This window comes from Thunnus albacares, chromosome 16 (assembly GCF_914725855.1).
Source record: "Thunnus albacares chromosome 16, fThuAlb1.1, whole genome shotgun sequence".
NCBI lineage: Eukaryota > Metazoa > Chordata > Actinopteri > Scombriformes > Scombridae > Thunnus > Thunnus albacares.
In genome coordinates, this window is record NC_058121.1 from 4,066,952 (window position 1) to 4,081,562 (window position 14,611).

The 14,611-nt window shown below is 40.5% G+C and overlaps 1 protein-coding gene across 1 annotated transcript in view; it reads right to left on the bottom strand.

The window, feature by feature from the left end:
• The window catches only part of slc16a10 (solute carrier family 16 member 10), a 38,592-nt gene that overhangs the window by 4,228 nt on the left and 19,753 nt on the right, over window positions 1-14,611 (bottom strand). Inside the window, exons 2-5 of the mRNA XM_044377246.1 lie at window positions 12,020-12,164; window positions 8,381-8,810; window positions 2,880-3,023; window positions 2,344-2,572 (exon numbers count right to left, since the gene is read on the bottom strand). Of these exons, the coding sequence (XP_044233181.1) occupies window positions 2,344-2,572; window positions 2,880-3,023; window positions 8,381-8,810; window positions 12,020-12,164 (948 nt within the window). The remainder of the gene's footprint in view (window positions 1-2,343; window positions 2,573-2,879; window positions 3,024-8,380; window positions 8,811-12,019; window positions 12,165-14,611) is intronic.

A 14,611-nucleotide genomic window follows, 5' to 3' on the forward strand; every position in this document is an offset into this window, starting at 1 on the left:
AAAAGTTTAATGCAACATAAACCAGGGGAAACAGCTGTGGCATGACAGGTTGCAGGTTATCAGTTTTTTTTTGACCTGAGGGTTTGGTCCATAATCACAGACCTGACCTTACTGAAGCCTGACATGGTCGATAAACAGGATTGTATGCATGTGCATGACAAAGACTGCAGATGGGGAACGTATTGCTGTGACGGCAAGCAGTGGGATGAAAAGAGAGATAAGTACATGTAGTGATGTAATTAAAGACTGACTAAAACTAACCCTGACACTATGTGGTCTAAGTAAAGCACAGTTGATCACTGACCTGCTGCATGAATACACAGATTTTACAGTGACCAGGTAGTATGCATGTAAATGTGTTGTCTGATTTCCTGTGCAAACTGATTTTTCCCATAAACAAAAGTGGTTTCTTTTGTTCATGTATAAATTTAGTTAAAGTTACAAGAATTCACTTTGATGAAGTTCCTTGAACTTGAGCTGAACCTGACTCATCTGGAGAGGTTGCAAAAAGAGTTCAATAATGTGAAATTCAAGAAAAATGAATTTCTTGTGTTTCAGATGCAAAGTGGCTGCGCATGATGCTCATGTGAGCTAAGAGGGAAACCTTCTGAATGCTGATATAGTTACGTGTATCTCAGTGTTGAATATCTCTCATGGTGTATGCCATTTGGTGGATGCTTCTCTGGAACCACAGCTGCAAGCTGGACAACACAACTATGAGTGTACAGTGTGTCCTTTTATTTGGCACTCAGCACATTCAGGAGCTAGAAAGTGCCACACTAAACACTAGGTGGTGCAAAAGACCTATGAATGTCTGACCTGTGTGTGTAAAATAAAGAGTTGACTTTTTTTCTTTATTTCAGGAAAGTGTCTGAGAGCTGTACTAGGTGGAAGGCTTCGTCTGACAACATTAGTGGATCTGTTTGTGTGATGAAGAGCAGATGTCAAAGCAGCAGACGTCCAAAAGTCACTGGTGTTCTTACACATTTTCATCTGTATAATAATATCTGTCATATCATTTAGGAGATGTGCCGAAAGAAATAACAGTGAATGAAAGATATCTTGTGTATTTCATTTTAATCCGCTTTATAACTCTACTACTCTGCTTCATTTCAGAGGGAACAACACTAACACAACACTTTGTTAAAGATTAAACCTTTCTGGCATGTGACGGCAAAAAAAAAAAAAAAAAAAAAAAAAATGTTTGGGCTTTTGGTCGTGTTTCAGATGAGTTGATAGCAGAAAGTGATTTTCCCTCTAAACCTCTCACATGGTTTAATTTCAAATGAGCCAATATTTAAACAAAAAGATTAGAGAAATGTCCATAAAATGAATACAGTTTTGTGCAGCAGAACTTTGTTTTTTCTTCTTTCCTATCACTTAATCTCACAACCCCTCAGATTTATCTTGTAGGGGGCCTGACTAAACTAGTACTACTAAACTAAACTAGTTAACTGTATATAAAGAAGTTAAATGTAGCTCCACGTTAAGCAGCTACAACAATAAAATGCTGCAAATTGATGCATCAATAACAATCTCATTGTGTCGTATGTAGTAATATATCTGCCACATAGCCATTTTTTTGCCAAACAACTATTTTTACATTGCAGTACATTTTGCTGTTAATACTTACATTGGATTTTGAATGTAGTACTTTTACTTGTAGTAGAGTATTTTTATATTTCTGTACTTTAAGTAAAGGATGTGAATACTACCACCATTGCAAACTCGTTCACCTAAAACAGATGATTTCCATGAGATGGAAAGACTGCCTTCATTACTAAGGCTGAGACACTGAGACATAATTAATTCATTAAAGGATGGACACATTTGATGATATATTCATATGAATAATGAAAATGGCAGCTGGTTTGCATCTTCCGCCTCCTCCCTTTTTTTCCTATTGTATGATTTACCATTCATGAATCATTATAACTCAATTATTTAGAGCTACTTAAACATTTGCTGTCCAAGCTTTTCAATGACTGTGATGTAGAGAAGATGGTGCCTCGCAATGGGGCTGTTCAGGCTGTTCTGACTTACAAAAAGAAAATAATAAATGATATGTATCCTTCACAGTGAGGTCAGAGGTCAGGGTCAACTACAGACCAGCAGCTCTGGAGCTGAGAACTAGGATCTTGCTCAAAGGCACATCAGCGTGGCAGATTTTAACCAAAGCTGGGGACTGAATCCAAGTGCTCCAGCTGATGAAAAGGCTCCAAATTTGCCAAACAAACTACTAGATTTGGTTACCATTCAGAGTGACATGAGCTGTCATATTATCTTATATTCAGCTGCTTATTGAGAACATGAGCGAAAGGCTTTGGTCTATTCCTGTGTTACCTGCGATGGGAGGACCCACAGTCATGGGCACTGACATCAGGCCCAACAGGAAGCCGATGGCCTGGGACACATCTTTGGCGCCGACCAGCTCAAAGGCGATGGGGGCCATGATGCAGATGAAGCAGCCGTCAAACAGCCCCATCAGCAGGCACACAGCGATCAGCCCCCCAAAGATGTGGCACAGAGGGATCATCATGGACATCAGGCCAATGACGAGGAAGGAAGTCACCTGGGATGAAGCGGGGTGTGGTTAGTTCTTCAAATTCTTTTACTTTGATGGTTGAATAGTCTTTATGTAGTCATTGTTGTATTTTCCCTGTTAGTGTGCAGTTTCTGTTCAAGTTTTGAAGAATTATGTATCACAAGATCATCTAAATGCTGTTTCAGAGGCTTTTCAGTGGTGGAGTGGAGTTTTTCCATGTAAAAAGAGGAACTGAAATGTTGACTATCAGCATATATGAACCCTGTGAAGTACAGAAATGACAGCCACACCAACTCTGAGTCTCTTTCCTTGTCTGTTGAGGCCAGCCACTCACCTGCAGGTAGACTTTGTTGACTCCCTGAACGTAGTCCGCCACCCTGCCAAAGATGAGACGGCCCACACCGGATGTGATGCCAATGCACATGAGTAGAACCTCTTTATTGGCGTCTTTTCCAAAACGCTCCTCCACATGTTTCATCTGTGGACAATTAAGGAAACAGATGAACATGGCTGTCTCATGGTTCTAATCCAGTATCCAGTGACATCCAGTAAAAAGAAAAACAAACAGCAGAGGAAAAAACAAGCAAACACAACTGCAGCGGCGGAGATCTGTTTTTGAGTTTTTGAGTGGGGCGCTTTGAAGGACAATTTGCTGTCTGAGAGCATGCATTAAAATGTGAACATCAAAGCTCTGTGCTCTTGTAAGATGTGTGCATTTTGTCTGTTTGGAGTTTAGAACATGTTTTAAATTAATAAAAGAAGTCTAGAGGTTGTCAAAATTAGACTAATCTGGAGAATGCCTGGTTTGTATTAGAGCCAATGGCATAAAAGATGGTATCATCAGCATAAAAATGGACACTGCTCATTTAGAAAATAAATACGTAGAGAGTAAATGGCATGGGGACAAATATTGATCCTTTCGTGACACCTTTCTAAACCATCTGGGTACTCAATTTGAAACCATCTGTCTGAACTTTACCAAAAAGATATGATCAAAACCCATAGAAAGCAAAGAGTGCAGCGCAATGTTGTTAATTATAAAGCAAGCTAACAGTGTCATCCACAGTTGCAGCACTTATTGTATTAGGACCAGGTCCAAACCAGGCCTGACTGCTGTGACTGAAGGACGTTATCATTCAGGAATGTGATTGTGAGTTAACCATGATCTTAGGATTTAAGACAGACAGGAAAGCTTACAGGGCTTACATGATTATGATTATTACAAGTTTACATACAGTAATTATGTGCTGACTTGACACTTCAGATGTTCAGTGTTCTGCATACTTTGCACTGGAATCTGATTGTTATCGTTTATGAAGATTGGCTATTGTCTTTACAGTGGCGCAATACACCAATTTAGCAATTGCACAAAAAAATTCTTAGTTTTCCAAACAGAGTGGTGCCTCCCCCCTACTCTGTTCTATATTAGCCATCCTACAGGCAGGAGTTTGTTATTATTACTACATCTACTGCAGCACACTTTTTCAGCAGAACTCTGTCTATATTTCAACATTCCTCATTTGTCCTCCAGTTTTGCAGCCGGTAAATACTAGTTTCCACTTCAGATCAGGATTGAGCAGCCCAGATGTTTGTTTTCCAGACTGCTCGTATCCGTGTCCCTCCTACCCCGAAGCACCAGTCTGTGAGGCCCTGACTCAGAGAGCCAGAGAAAAAGTGAGGGGCCTGCTGTGTGGAGCCCTGCCAGCTACTTCTACTGGACCTCCAGGCAGGCAGCAGCAGTCCTGCTCAAAGGCCCTGTCTGTCTGCTGCCTCTAAGCTCCCCTCACCCCCGTGCAGGTCACACATCCATCTGCAAAGACCTCTGGATGACTTATTGTCTTTGTTAATATGCAACAACAACATGCTCTGTATTCAGGAGTGTAATGCTCGGAGGGGAGTCCCACATCCAAAAATCATTGCTCCAGGCATAGTAACTGGAGACTCAGTGTGTATGTGTGTGTATGCATACATGGTTCAGCGGAATGACTGATGGTACACACACCCAATTGAGCCTGAGCCTCACCAGGGAGGTGATTTTCAGAGACGCCAGATGTGACCAGCATTCACACTACTGGAGTCTTGTTTAAAAGGTTCACATGTTAAATTTACAACTCCCTCTTAGCTTATCATTACCCTTATCAGGCATTGGTTGAATTTTGTTTTTTGATCAGTTTTCTTTACCCAAAAACACTCCTACGTCTTTTGTAGATGTTACATGTATTGCTATTTTTTTATCTCCAGAGATGAATGGTTCCTACGAATCCACTGTGGTGCAATGTGGTGATGGTGTAACTTGCATCAGTCAGTCTCAGTAAACCATGATCAGGTCAGGTGGATCATGTAGCCAAGACGCAAGATAACATTGCAGATCTCGAGAGAGAAACACACACAGAAAAACACTGCATACCCATCATCCCTTGATAAGATTTGTCTGGTCAGTTAGATCTATGAGACAGACAGTCCCTCTGCTATGATGTCACACTGTTACCTTATTGGACAGACATCTATAAATCTATACTACACAGTCCCCCTGTCATTGTGTCTAGCTGGGTAAACGCCACTGGATGTTTCAGGCACACACAAGAAGACATTCCTTATTGAACTCTCTGACTCATTCACACACTGCATCAATTATGTCTGTTATGTATTCGAGGCTTCCTGCTAGGTTGCAGTATGGTGCTGTGTCACATGTTTACACATTATAAATAAAAAGCAAGAAAAACAAAGTGCAGCTTCACTCCCCCTTTGTCTTTAACACAGATTAGATGTTCATATAGATTCAGCAGTGGATATCTTGCTTCACTCTTGTTCCAGCCGGTAATCATGCTACTGTTTATCATGGCATATAAACACAAGCTGATCAATTCTTGGCACCGATCAGACTGTCTGAATTTGACTGTAGTGCACCTTAGTCTGAAAACACTACTGCACCCTGTCTGTCACCCCCACATTCCTATACACTGACAAAACAACACAATTTTCCACCAACTTTTTTAAAATGGGTAATCCTATTAAAATCAGCCAAATTTAAGCTATGTTGCTTGTCAGAGAAGATTTGAGAAGGAAGTCCTTTAATTGTCTGCTTTTTGATAGTTCCTGAAAACAATCATGTTTTCAGGAACACAAGCTTGTTTTCATGTGATGCAGAGCTGCAACAATTCAAACAATCAATTAATCGATGAGTCGATCAACAAAAAATAGTAACAATACAGTCAGTTGTTTTGTGTCACTTTAATATATAGTTCAACTTCTAGCTACTTTTTAAGCCAACCTCCTTTCTTCTGGTCTAACTCCTTCACTTTTATACATAAAATCATTTCCTACATTCCCCATAATGCCCTCTAAGGACCTATAGAACATGCCTGACCTCTCTGCATTCAGCCATAGCAAGAGCCAGACAGTAAACTATGCAAGCAGTTCTATGACACTGTACTAAGACACAGTGGTGCTTTGAGCTAAATGCTAACTTCAGCATGCTAACATGCTCACAGTGACAATGTTAACATGCTGATATTTAGCAGGTATAATATTTATTTTCATGTTCATCATCTAATCTTATGATGTGTTAGCATGCTAACATTTGCTCATGATGGGAATATCATTAGGTTTGCAGGTCATAAGCCAAAGTACAAGACAAATTGACATTTTAACCTCATGGTAGCACTAGAGGAAAACTTAGGTTAAAGTTAGTTTAACTGTCAGGACCTGATACAAATTTTAGATTGCTGAAACCTTTTCTCCACTATTCTCACAGCTGACATTGGGAGCTGTCAGACACAGATGTCATTAATAACATTAACGAAGGCCGCATTCCTTTTAGGTTTGACCGTTGCAGGGCCATGGCGTTGTGCTCACTAGCATGACTTGCGGCAACATAAATGTAGCAGAGCCCTCGTTAATGTTATTAGTAACACCTGTGCCTCTCCTGCTATGACAAGTGAAAATGTCTGCGGGGAAAAAAGGTCCCCAGAATCGACATGACATACTTACATTCAGCTAATAACATGGCACGAGACCAAATGCACTCTTGAAACCTATTTTAATAGTGTGTTTTAGGGTGAATTTTCCCTTTCAGAGCCCCACTGAGCACCAACACACATTCTCTCTGCTCCCTCTTCTTGGCTGTTTTATGGTCATTAAACCTCCAGCCTCCTTCACCCTGCACACCGCAGCCCTGCAGGTGCTCCTCATTAAACACACTGACACAGGCTTATTTTAAAACTAAAAGCACCTTTCTTAAGAGAAGTGCCATTTTGTATGCTACTAATGTGAATTTGTGATGATTCATCCATTCAGATTCAACATTCTGATTCTGATTCAGCAGGGCATGTATTATCTGTCTGGCTGATATGATGGAACTTTCTCATGTGCCGTTCTTCAATTTTTTGTACTACTCTGCCCTTGGTAATATCCTACTACATCTTTTATCAACCAACTTTCAAAGCAAATAGCACAGCAATACCTGAAGGACAACATATTATATCTTATCAGCAATAACTGATAAGTGATAAAATGTGTGTGTATGTGTGTCTCTGCCTGTGTGTGTCAAAAATTGGACTTTACACTTTTCCTGTCTTCAGATATGTAAAGCTTGATTTGGAAAGAGGGAAAACACATGAAATAACTGCGTGGCTCTAAATAGCTGCACTCAGCGTTTTGTTCGAGGAAACACACTCAAACACACACACACACACACACACACACACACACACACACACACACACCGGAGAAAGAAAAGTATAGAGAGGTTTCGAGGGCCTAATAGGAGGCTCTTCCTGTAAAACTGAACAATGTGCTGTTTGACCCATGTTTTTTCCTTCTTTTTCTTCCCATGCAGAGTCACAAGGCTGAGGCCTGGCCTTAAGTGCAGAGAGGAGCGCTGGAGGGTGGGCTCTGTGCTTAGGGGGAAGACGGGTGTAGGGGCTACAAGGCCAGGGGTGGCGCTGAGGCTGCCGGCGAGCCCCTGCGGTGTCCTAGTCTGAGTAGCAGACACGGGAGAAGTGTTGGGAAAACACAGGCTTGGATCCCTGGGATAGACTGATCTCCCTCCAATAACAGTCATCGTATCTAAATAAACAAGTCATCTCCTGAGCCTGTCCGACACATCCAGGCTCTGCTCTACAGCCCTCCCAGGAAGATGTTTTCTCAAAAGTCACATTTTCCCATCTTATAGCCGAAATAAAGGCCAATTGAGGGAAAGTGACACCTGTTTACAGAACCGTGTCTTGAGTGAAATGAGAGCTACAGATTGTCTCTTTCTGTCATGTTTGGTTCATGAGGACCACACAGCTGAAGTATCTCAAGAGGACACGAGCTGCGGCAAAGGCGTCAGGAAGTTCTGCTTTCTGGGAGTTGGTATATCAACATTAAAATTGAACATAAGGGTGTCTGCTTTTGAGAAGTAGTAAGAAGAGTATTTTGTATTTAGATGTCTACATATCTAGCTGCTGGTAACACTCTGTACCGTCACCTGGAAAACCCTAGTCGGGATTTAGACCTATCACATTAATATAACTCCCACTGCTAGTATGTGTTTTGATATCTGTGTTGTTGAGGCTCCCTAGTTGACCTTTCGCCCTTATTCCTCCCTCATGCCAATAAACACATCCAAAAACATGGGATTATGATACTGGGAAATCGCGCCATGGATTCTTTCTGTTGGCATTTGCGTACTGCTATTCGTCATCAGAGTAACCTTTGAACCAGAATGTGGGGTGTTGATACTCGGTAACACAAACAACACATAAACAGCACGTATCAAGGTCAGTGAAATCGAATTTGATTGAGAAAGCATGAAGGACGAGATTAAAAAAAAAAAAAAAAAAAAAAACTCACCAGGTGAACGTAAGGCACAAAGTAGCCATAAAGAGCTGCTGGGATGCCGAATGCCCATATGCGATATCCCAAAGACCTCCAGATGTTGAGGTTGAAAATCTGGCTCATGGGTGGGACCTGGCTGCCTGTGCGGGTGTTACCAGGTTTGACTGGCAGCAGGGGCTTGTAGGTGAAGCCTGCCAACATCAGCACAAACATGAGGATGCAGAGGAGGCGCATGGTGTTCTGGAGGCCCACTTTCTCCAGCAGGCCTGACAGCATGAAGGGCAGGGTGACGGTGAAGATGCTGCTGCCGGCTGTCACGATGCCGTTCACCAGGCCCAGGCGCGTCTTGAAGTAATGACCCAAGATGACCAGGCTGGGCTGGTAGGCGAAAGAGCAGCCGCAGGCAAACACGATGCCATAGGTGAAGTACATGGGGCCCAGGGACCTGCAGGGGAATAAAACATCAAGATGCATCACTATAAAGCCTTTTCAGCACATGTGACTCATACACTGCTGACATAAATGTATTTCCATGATAAAAATTAATCCAAAAACTCTCATCACACTGGCTGTAAAAGAGGTTGTCAAACCTCTTCAAGGGTCAAAGAAAGTCATGTGAGCTGTTAATATACAGTGCCAGTCCAAAGTTTGGACACACTTTCTCATTCAAGTGAATGGGAAGGTGTGTCCAAACGTTTGACTGGCACTGTATATATGATTCATTATACAGGATTTTTGCTCCAGCGGAGCTCCATCAACAATATTAAGCAAGTAAAAACAAGTTTTTTAACGATAGCTTCTTGCTTTCTTAATCATCTGCGTATTCAAAGTATGAGTAATACTCCGACAGGAAAAAATAGACTCTGGGGTAGAGGTAGAGAATAGCTCTGTTGTCAGCAGCAGAAGATCATGGTTGTCTTGTTATGATCTTTTCGGTGAATGTGTTAATTAAAAAACTAAAATAAGCTGCTTACCATGAGCTTCTTCTTACAGCTGGCTCAAAGCATATCTTTCTGGTAAAGTTCAGACCGATGGTTGAGAAAGGTGTCCATCAAGGGTCAATATTAATTACCCTGCTATTTACTCTCTACAAACATTTTTATGCTGATGACACCATCTTTTATGCCATCGGCGTTAACACAACCAGGCCATCTCCAGATTGCAGTCTGCTTTTGATGACCTCCAGACCTCTTTTATTAATTTACAGCTTGTTCTTAACTCTAAAAAGCGCATGCATTTTACAAGAGCACAGAGCTTTCATGTTTTTTCTTTGATCCATGCTCTCAGTGGAACTCTAATAGATACAGTACAGCACTAGAAGTCATTAGAAATTTGGTAGGACAGCAGATTGTCCCACATAACTTATGCTGAACACCTCACTCAAACCCCAAAAAACAAACCAATTGGATTCATATAAAAACAGAGCATGCTTCTCCCTCTAAAACAGAACAATCATTATACAATCTGCTATACTATCTACACTTGCTCATGTTGCTGCCACCACCCTTAAAGCACTGGGGCCAGTTGCATGAACAATGAATACACACAAAAACCATGCATACAACATTTCCCGCACCTAAACTGGTATTTCTAAACACAGAATGTGCGGAGAGAATGTGCGCACCTCACGCATACTTCAGACCAGGCGTACACACGTTTCTCTAAAGTGATCTGAGGGTGACGTGATGAGGTGGAGATGAAATATAAGGTGAGAGACGGAATCTTTTAGTCAAACATTGTTTGATTAGGTTGATATGGTTGTAAATGAGATGGTAAAATGCCAATCAAAGGCACATTTAGTTTCTTCCCTTGATTGTGACACACTTTGTAAAGATATGAGCACTACAAACTAATCATTGATTACATTTCTGAGATATCACTGCTGACAATGGATTACAGTCCTTTTGATGAATTTATGATATGGGCGGTATAAAGAGCCGCGTGGCCACACAATCTGTGAAACTGCACTGCATGCAAGCTTGTGCATGTGTGCTCGGTTTCTCAATGACTGAGATTTATAAAACAAACCCATGCAGCTCTATAGCTTTATAAATCTGATGAAAAGAATGCGTAGGCATATTTCTGGCTTTGTGTGTGCACACAGTTTTAGTCATGAATCTACACAGAGTTTTATGCATCTAGGCCCTGACCTGGTTTAACACTCATTACTTACTTATTCATTACTTATGTCAGCTGTCACACTCACCAATGTGAATTATTAGAAAAGGACAGAGGTCATCATGTTGCAGAGATATTTGACATCCTCAGTTGAGGAGTGAACAACCATGACGCCAGATCACATCTTTAAAAATGCTCATAACAACATGAACCTTTCTACTGGGATGAACTGCAAAACAAACTGAAACTAGAGACATTCACTCCTCTGAGGGACTTTAAAAGTTCTACTTATCTATATATTCTCTAATTTCTCTTTTAAAAACACTCTGTTGAAGCTCTCTAGAGAAACAAACACATCTTTGTTTGTTCTTTGCTTTGTTCATTTGTTGTAACAACTTCTGTTATCAGGTATAATGTCTATAATGACAGAATGGTTCCAAAGTCCTGCAGAACTGAGCTGTCAGCCTTTCTGTTGTCCTGTTGTTTGTGAAACACTTGATAAGCAGCGGTTAGATTGTTATTTATTACATTTAAAAGTAATGACAAGGTGAGGGTGGAGCCCTTGCTACTTGGATCAGATATTTCTGCATGTTGGTGTGAGTGGGTCCTCACGTGTAGACAAGTATGAGATTCCAGGAAATTATTAACAACGGAGTGCTAAAATAGAGAGTCTCTCATCCACAGAGGAATGATAAAACCTAAAAGGAGTATGCTTTGTTTTAACTCAACTCAACAAGACTCTATAATGTTGGTATATAAACAGTCAATGCTTTATACTGTAAGGACTTCATTAAGTGTTTATGCACCAATGGATCCTTTTTTGACAGTTGTTGACAAATATGAAAATGAAAATATGTCCCTACATTTTCTTAAAGTTATATTATAGTTTGACTATCTCACCACAAGGTCCATTTAGTAGTTGTTCTGGAGCTTTCAATGGCATCATATGATCTTCTTCAGCAGAAGGAGTTTTCCCACTTGAGCACTTTAAGGACTTCTCGTCCGTGTTGGCTTAAGAGAAACAGATGGAAAACTCCATCTGCTGAGGAAGATCATGAGTTATGATTAAAAGCCCCAGGACAGCTACTAAATGGACCTTGTGGTGAGATTGTTTTCAAGGTCAAACATGAAATTTAAATCTCAACTTTTGAGTGAACATGAAGTCCTTGATGTGCTCAGGAATATGTACATGTTAACATAATAACTTGGCAAACTCCATCTGCTGAGTAAGATCATTTGATATGACCAAAAGCTCCAGAAGAGCTACTAAACTGACCTTTTGGTGAGACTGTTTTTTCAAATGCTGTTTCCAAGATCAAGAATGAACTTTTAATTTATACATTCTAGTGTATTATAGTGTGTTCATTAACAATTTATCAAGGGTTTATAAAAAGCTTCTAAATGCTTAAGGGGTTCAAATTCTATATTTAAGAAACACACATCCAAACATATATCCTAATAATTTTGTAAAAGTGTCATATATATACTATATGCAACAATGACATGATTTTATTTTTATCTTATTTGCTTCCTTACGTCACAAAGGAGCTGGCCAGGAGGCCGACCAGGCCGACGGCAGCACCGCCAACCGCAGTAACTCTGCAGCCGAGGATGTCGGTGAAGACGCTGACGATGGGAGAGCAGAAGAAGATCATCCCCATGGAGAGGGAGCCCACCCACGCTGCAGGAGACAGAGAGAGAATGAATGAGAAAATCTGAAACACCGACCTGTAAGTCACAGTCACATTATCATTTCACATCCAAAGCAGAAAACCGTTAGACATTAAACAACCTTGTCTCCAGGAAGACAGACGCCAGCTACAAAACAAATCCGGTGATGCAATATTAGAACACTGTTGCTCTTGTATCCATGCACACATTCACTCACACTCACACACAGACACACTGTGCTGTCAATTTGCTTCCAGTTCCCTGATGTCTTCCATGTAATCAGTTCCCTTTTTTTTAGATGTTCATCAATCATACTATATATTGTTTATACATGCATGCAGTTTTCTTGGTAAGAAGATGATGAGACCATGTTTGGTAAAAGCTATGAGACACCATTTGCCTTTCCAGGCATTCAGTGACTAAGATCTTCAACAGAGCCAACAGAAACACACAGTCAATGGACAGGAAGAAGTGATCAGGAAAACACTGTGGCCTAACATCAATGCTAAGCACACAGATGCCATGACGATACCATCAACCTCTTAGGGAGAACATAATGTACGATCTTACTTCACGTCCTCAATTGACACAGAAATGACTGTAAAAGCAGGGGTGGGCAATATGGATCAAATGTTCTATCAAAGACAGCATGTACTTTTAAATAAGAATATCAGTATATGTTATATTTTTTTGAAATTTGTTTAAAAAGATATTCTTTGATATAATAACCTGATGGTAACATCAGTATGACAGTCACAGGTTATGATTTATCATTTTGATTGGGTGCCAAGATTCTAGAGGGCAAGTCTTATCTATTATGAGCTTGTCGGATGGTAGACTGCGGGGAGGGAGAATAGACGAAGAAGAGAGCAGTGTTGTGCTGCTGGTAGCGTAACTCTTCCTGTTGAGACAGTGATTGACGCAGAATGATAACCCTCAACCCTGAATTATTTTGGTTTATCTTCTGCCTGCATCTATTTATTAACATAAATGAACTGAATCCAAAGCTGGGCTCAGTGCACAGTTGGGTGCAAGAGGAAGGCCGGCCAAACCACACAGCGACTGCAAGCAGTGATAGTTTATTAAGCGGTCTCATTCACAAGTTTTTTCTTTAAATGTCACTGTAATATTAATGTCAGTCCATACCCTTAAACACCCCACAGGTAGAATGAGGTAAAAGGAGCTGTAATAGCGTTATTAAAATCTAGCTTATCCATACCTCTTGTTTGTGGTTATTTGTTGTTCAACTCAACCAAAGTGATAATTTATTTATTTCAAGTCAGTTCTGCCTCTAAGAAATGTTTGTTTCACCATCGTCATATTACAATTTAATCTTACGTAGCCCCAAACAGATACATAACCTCATCGCTCTGCATCCTACAAACAGTTGTGCTTAAAAAAGAAAAACATTATTAAAAATTAGTTGCGTCTTTCTTTCACTTGCTTCCAAAACAAATGCACGCACTAGCCTGATCTAGATCTTTATAACACAAGGCGGTGGTGCTCATAGGGAATGCAGTCTTCATTCTGGGAAACACTACCGCTTTTGTCCACAGGGGCCGCCAGAATCAACACAAAATGAAAGTATATGTTAATATAATGCAGACAGAATTCTGGGTCAGTGTCAGCATTGGAAGACTTGATCATTGTGGGATTAATCAAAGGAAAGTAGAACCAAATGGTGTTTGTAGAAAGCTGTAGGGAGAACTTCTATCTCAAGGCATTATCCCAAGTTGTTTTTATTTATCTTAATACAAATGAGCAGGTATGTATGTGTTGACATACTGTATGCTGGGAACAACAGATGTTGCTCCAGAAATGCTTCATAAAAAGAAATACAATAAGCTTTTAGATATATTGTTTTATTGTTTTATTCCTATTAAGAAAAAGAAGCAAACAATCGGATGGGGAGGGGAAAAACAAGTAACAGCACTGACAAAACACACATGTACACAAATTGTGAAACCCTAGTGCAGCACCCTTTGACCGTAAAAAGGATGGGGAAGCCAAGAATGAGCTATATGTTTTGGGAGGAACAACTGTCTGGAGCACTTTTAAGTCTTCAAAGATATCACACATCCTATACGAGATAAAAGCATGGGTAGAGTAAAAATGACGAAACAGGTGAAGGACATGCCTGCACATGTGACACAGGAGATATAAACACAGCTGTTTTTCTCAATTCTGAAGTTAGGTCAGGGGAAACCTGTGAGAAAAAGTAGAGCAGCTGGAGTTTGACTGTTTTTGTTGTCTGTTTTTTACTTGAGTAACGCGAGACCAGTGTGTCATGTTACAGGGTTATTACTGGTTTTACTGCTGTGTATTTTTTTTCTCTGAATCCTCATCTGACTCCATGCTGTCAGGATATTATACACTCAGGTTGCCCCATAAGACAGATGTTATGATATTATCTGGTCAGGGTGTACCAATGTCAACCTGCTGGTGGCGCAAGAGGAA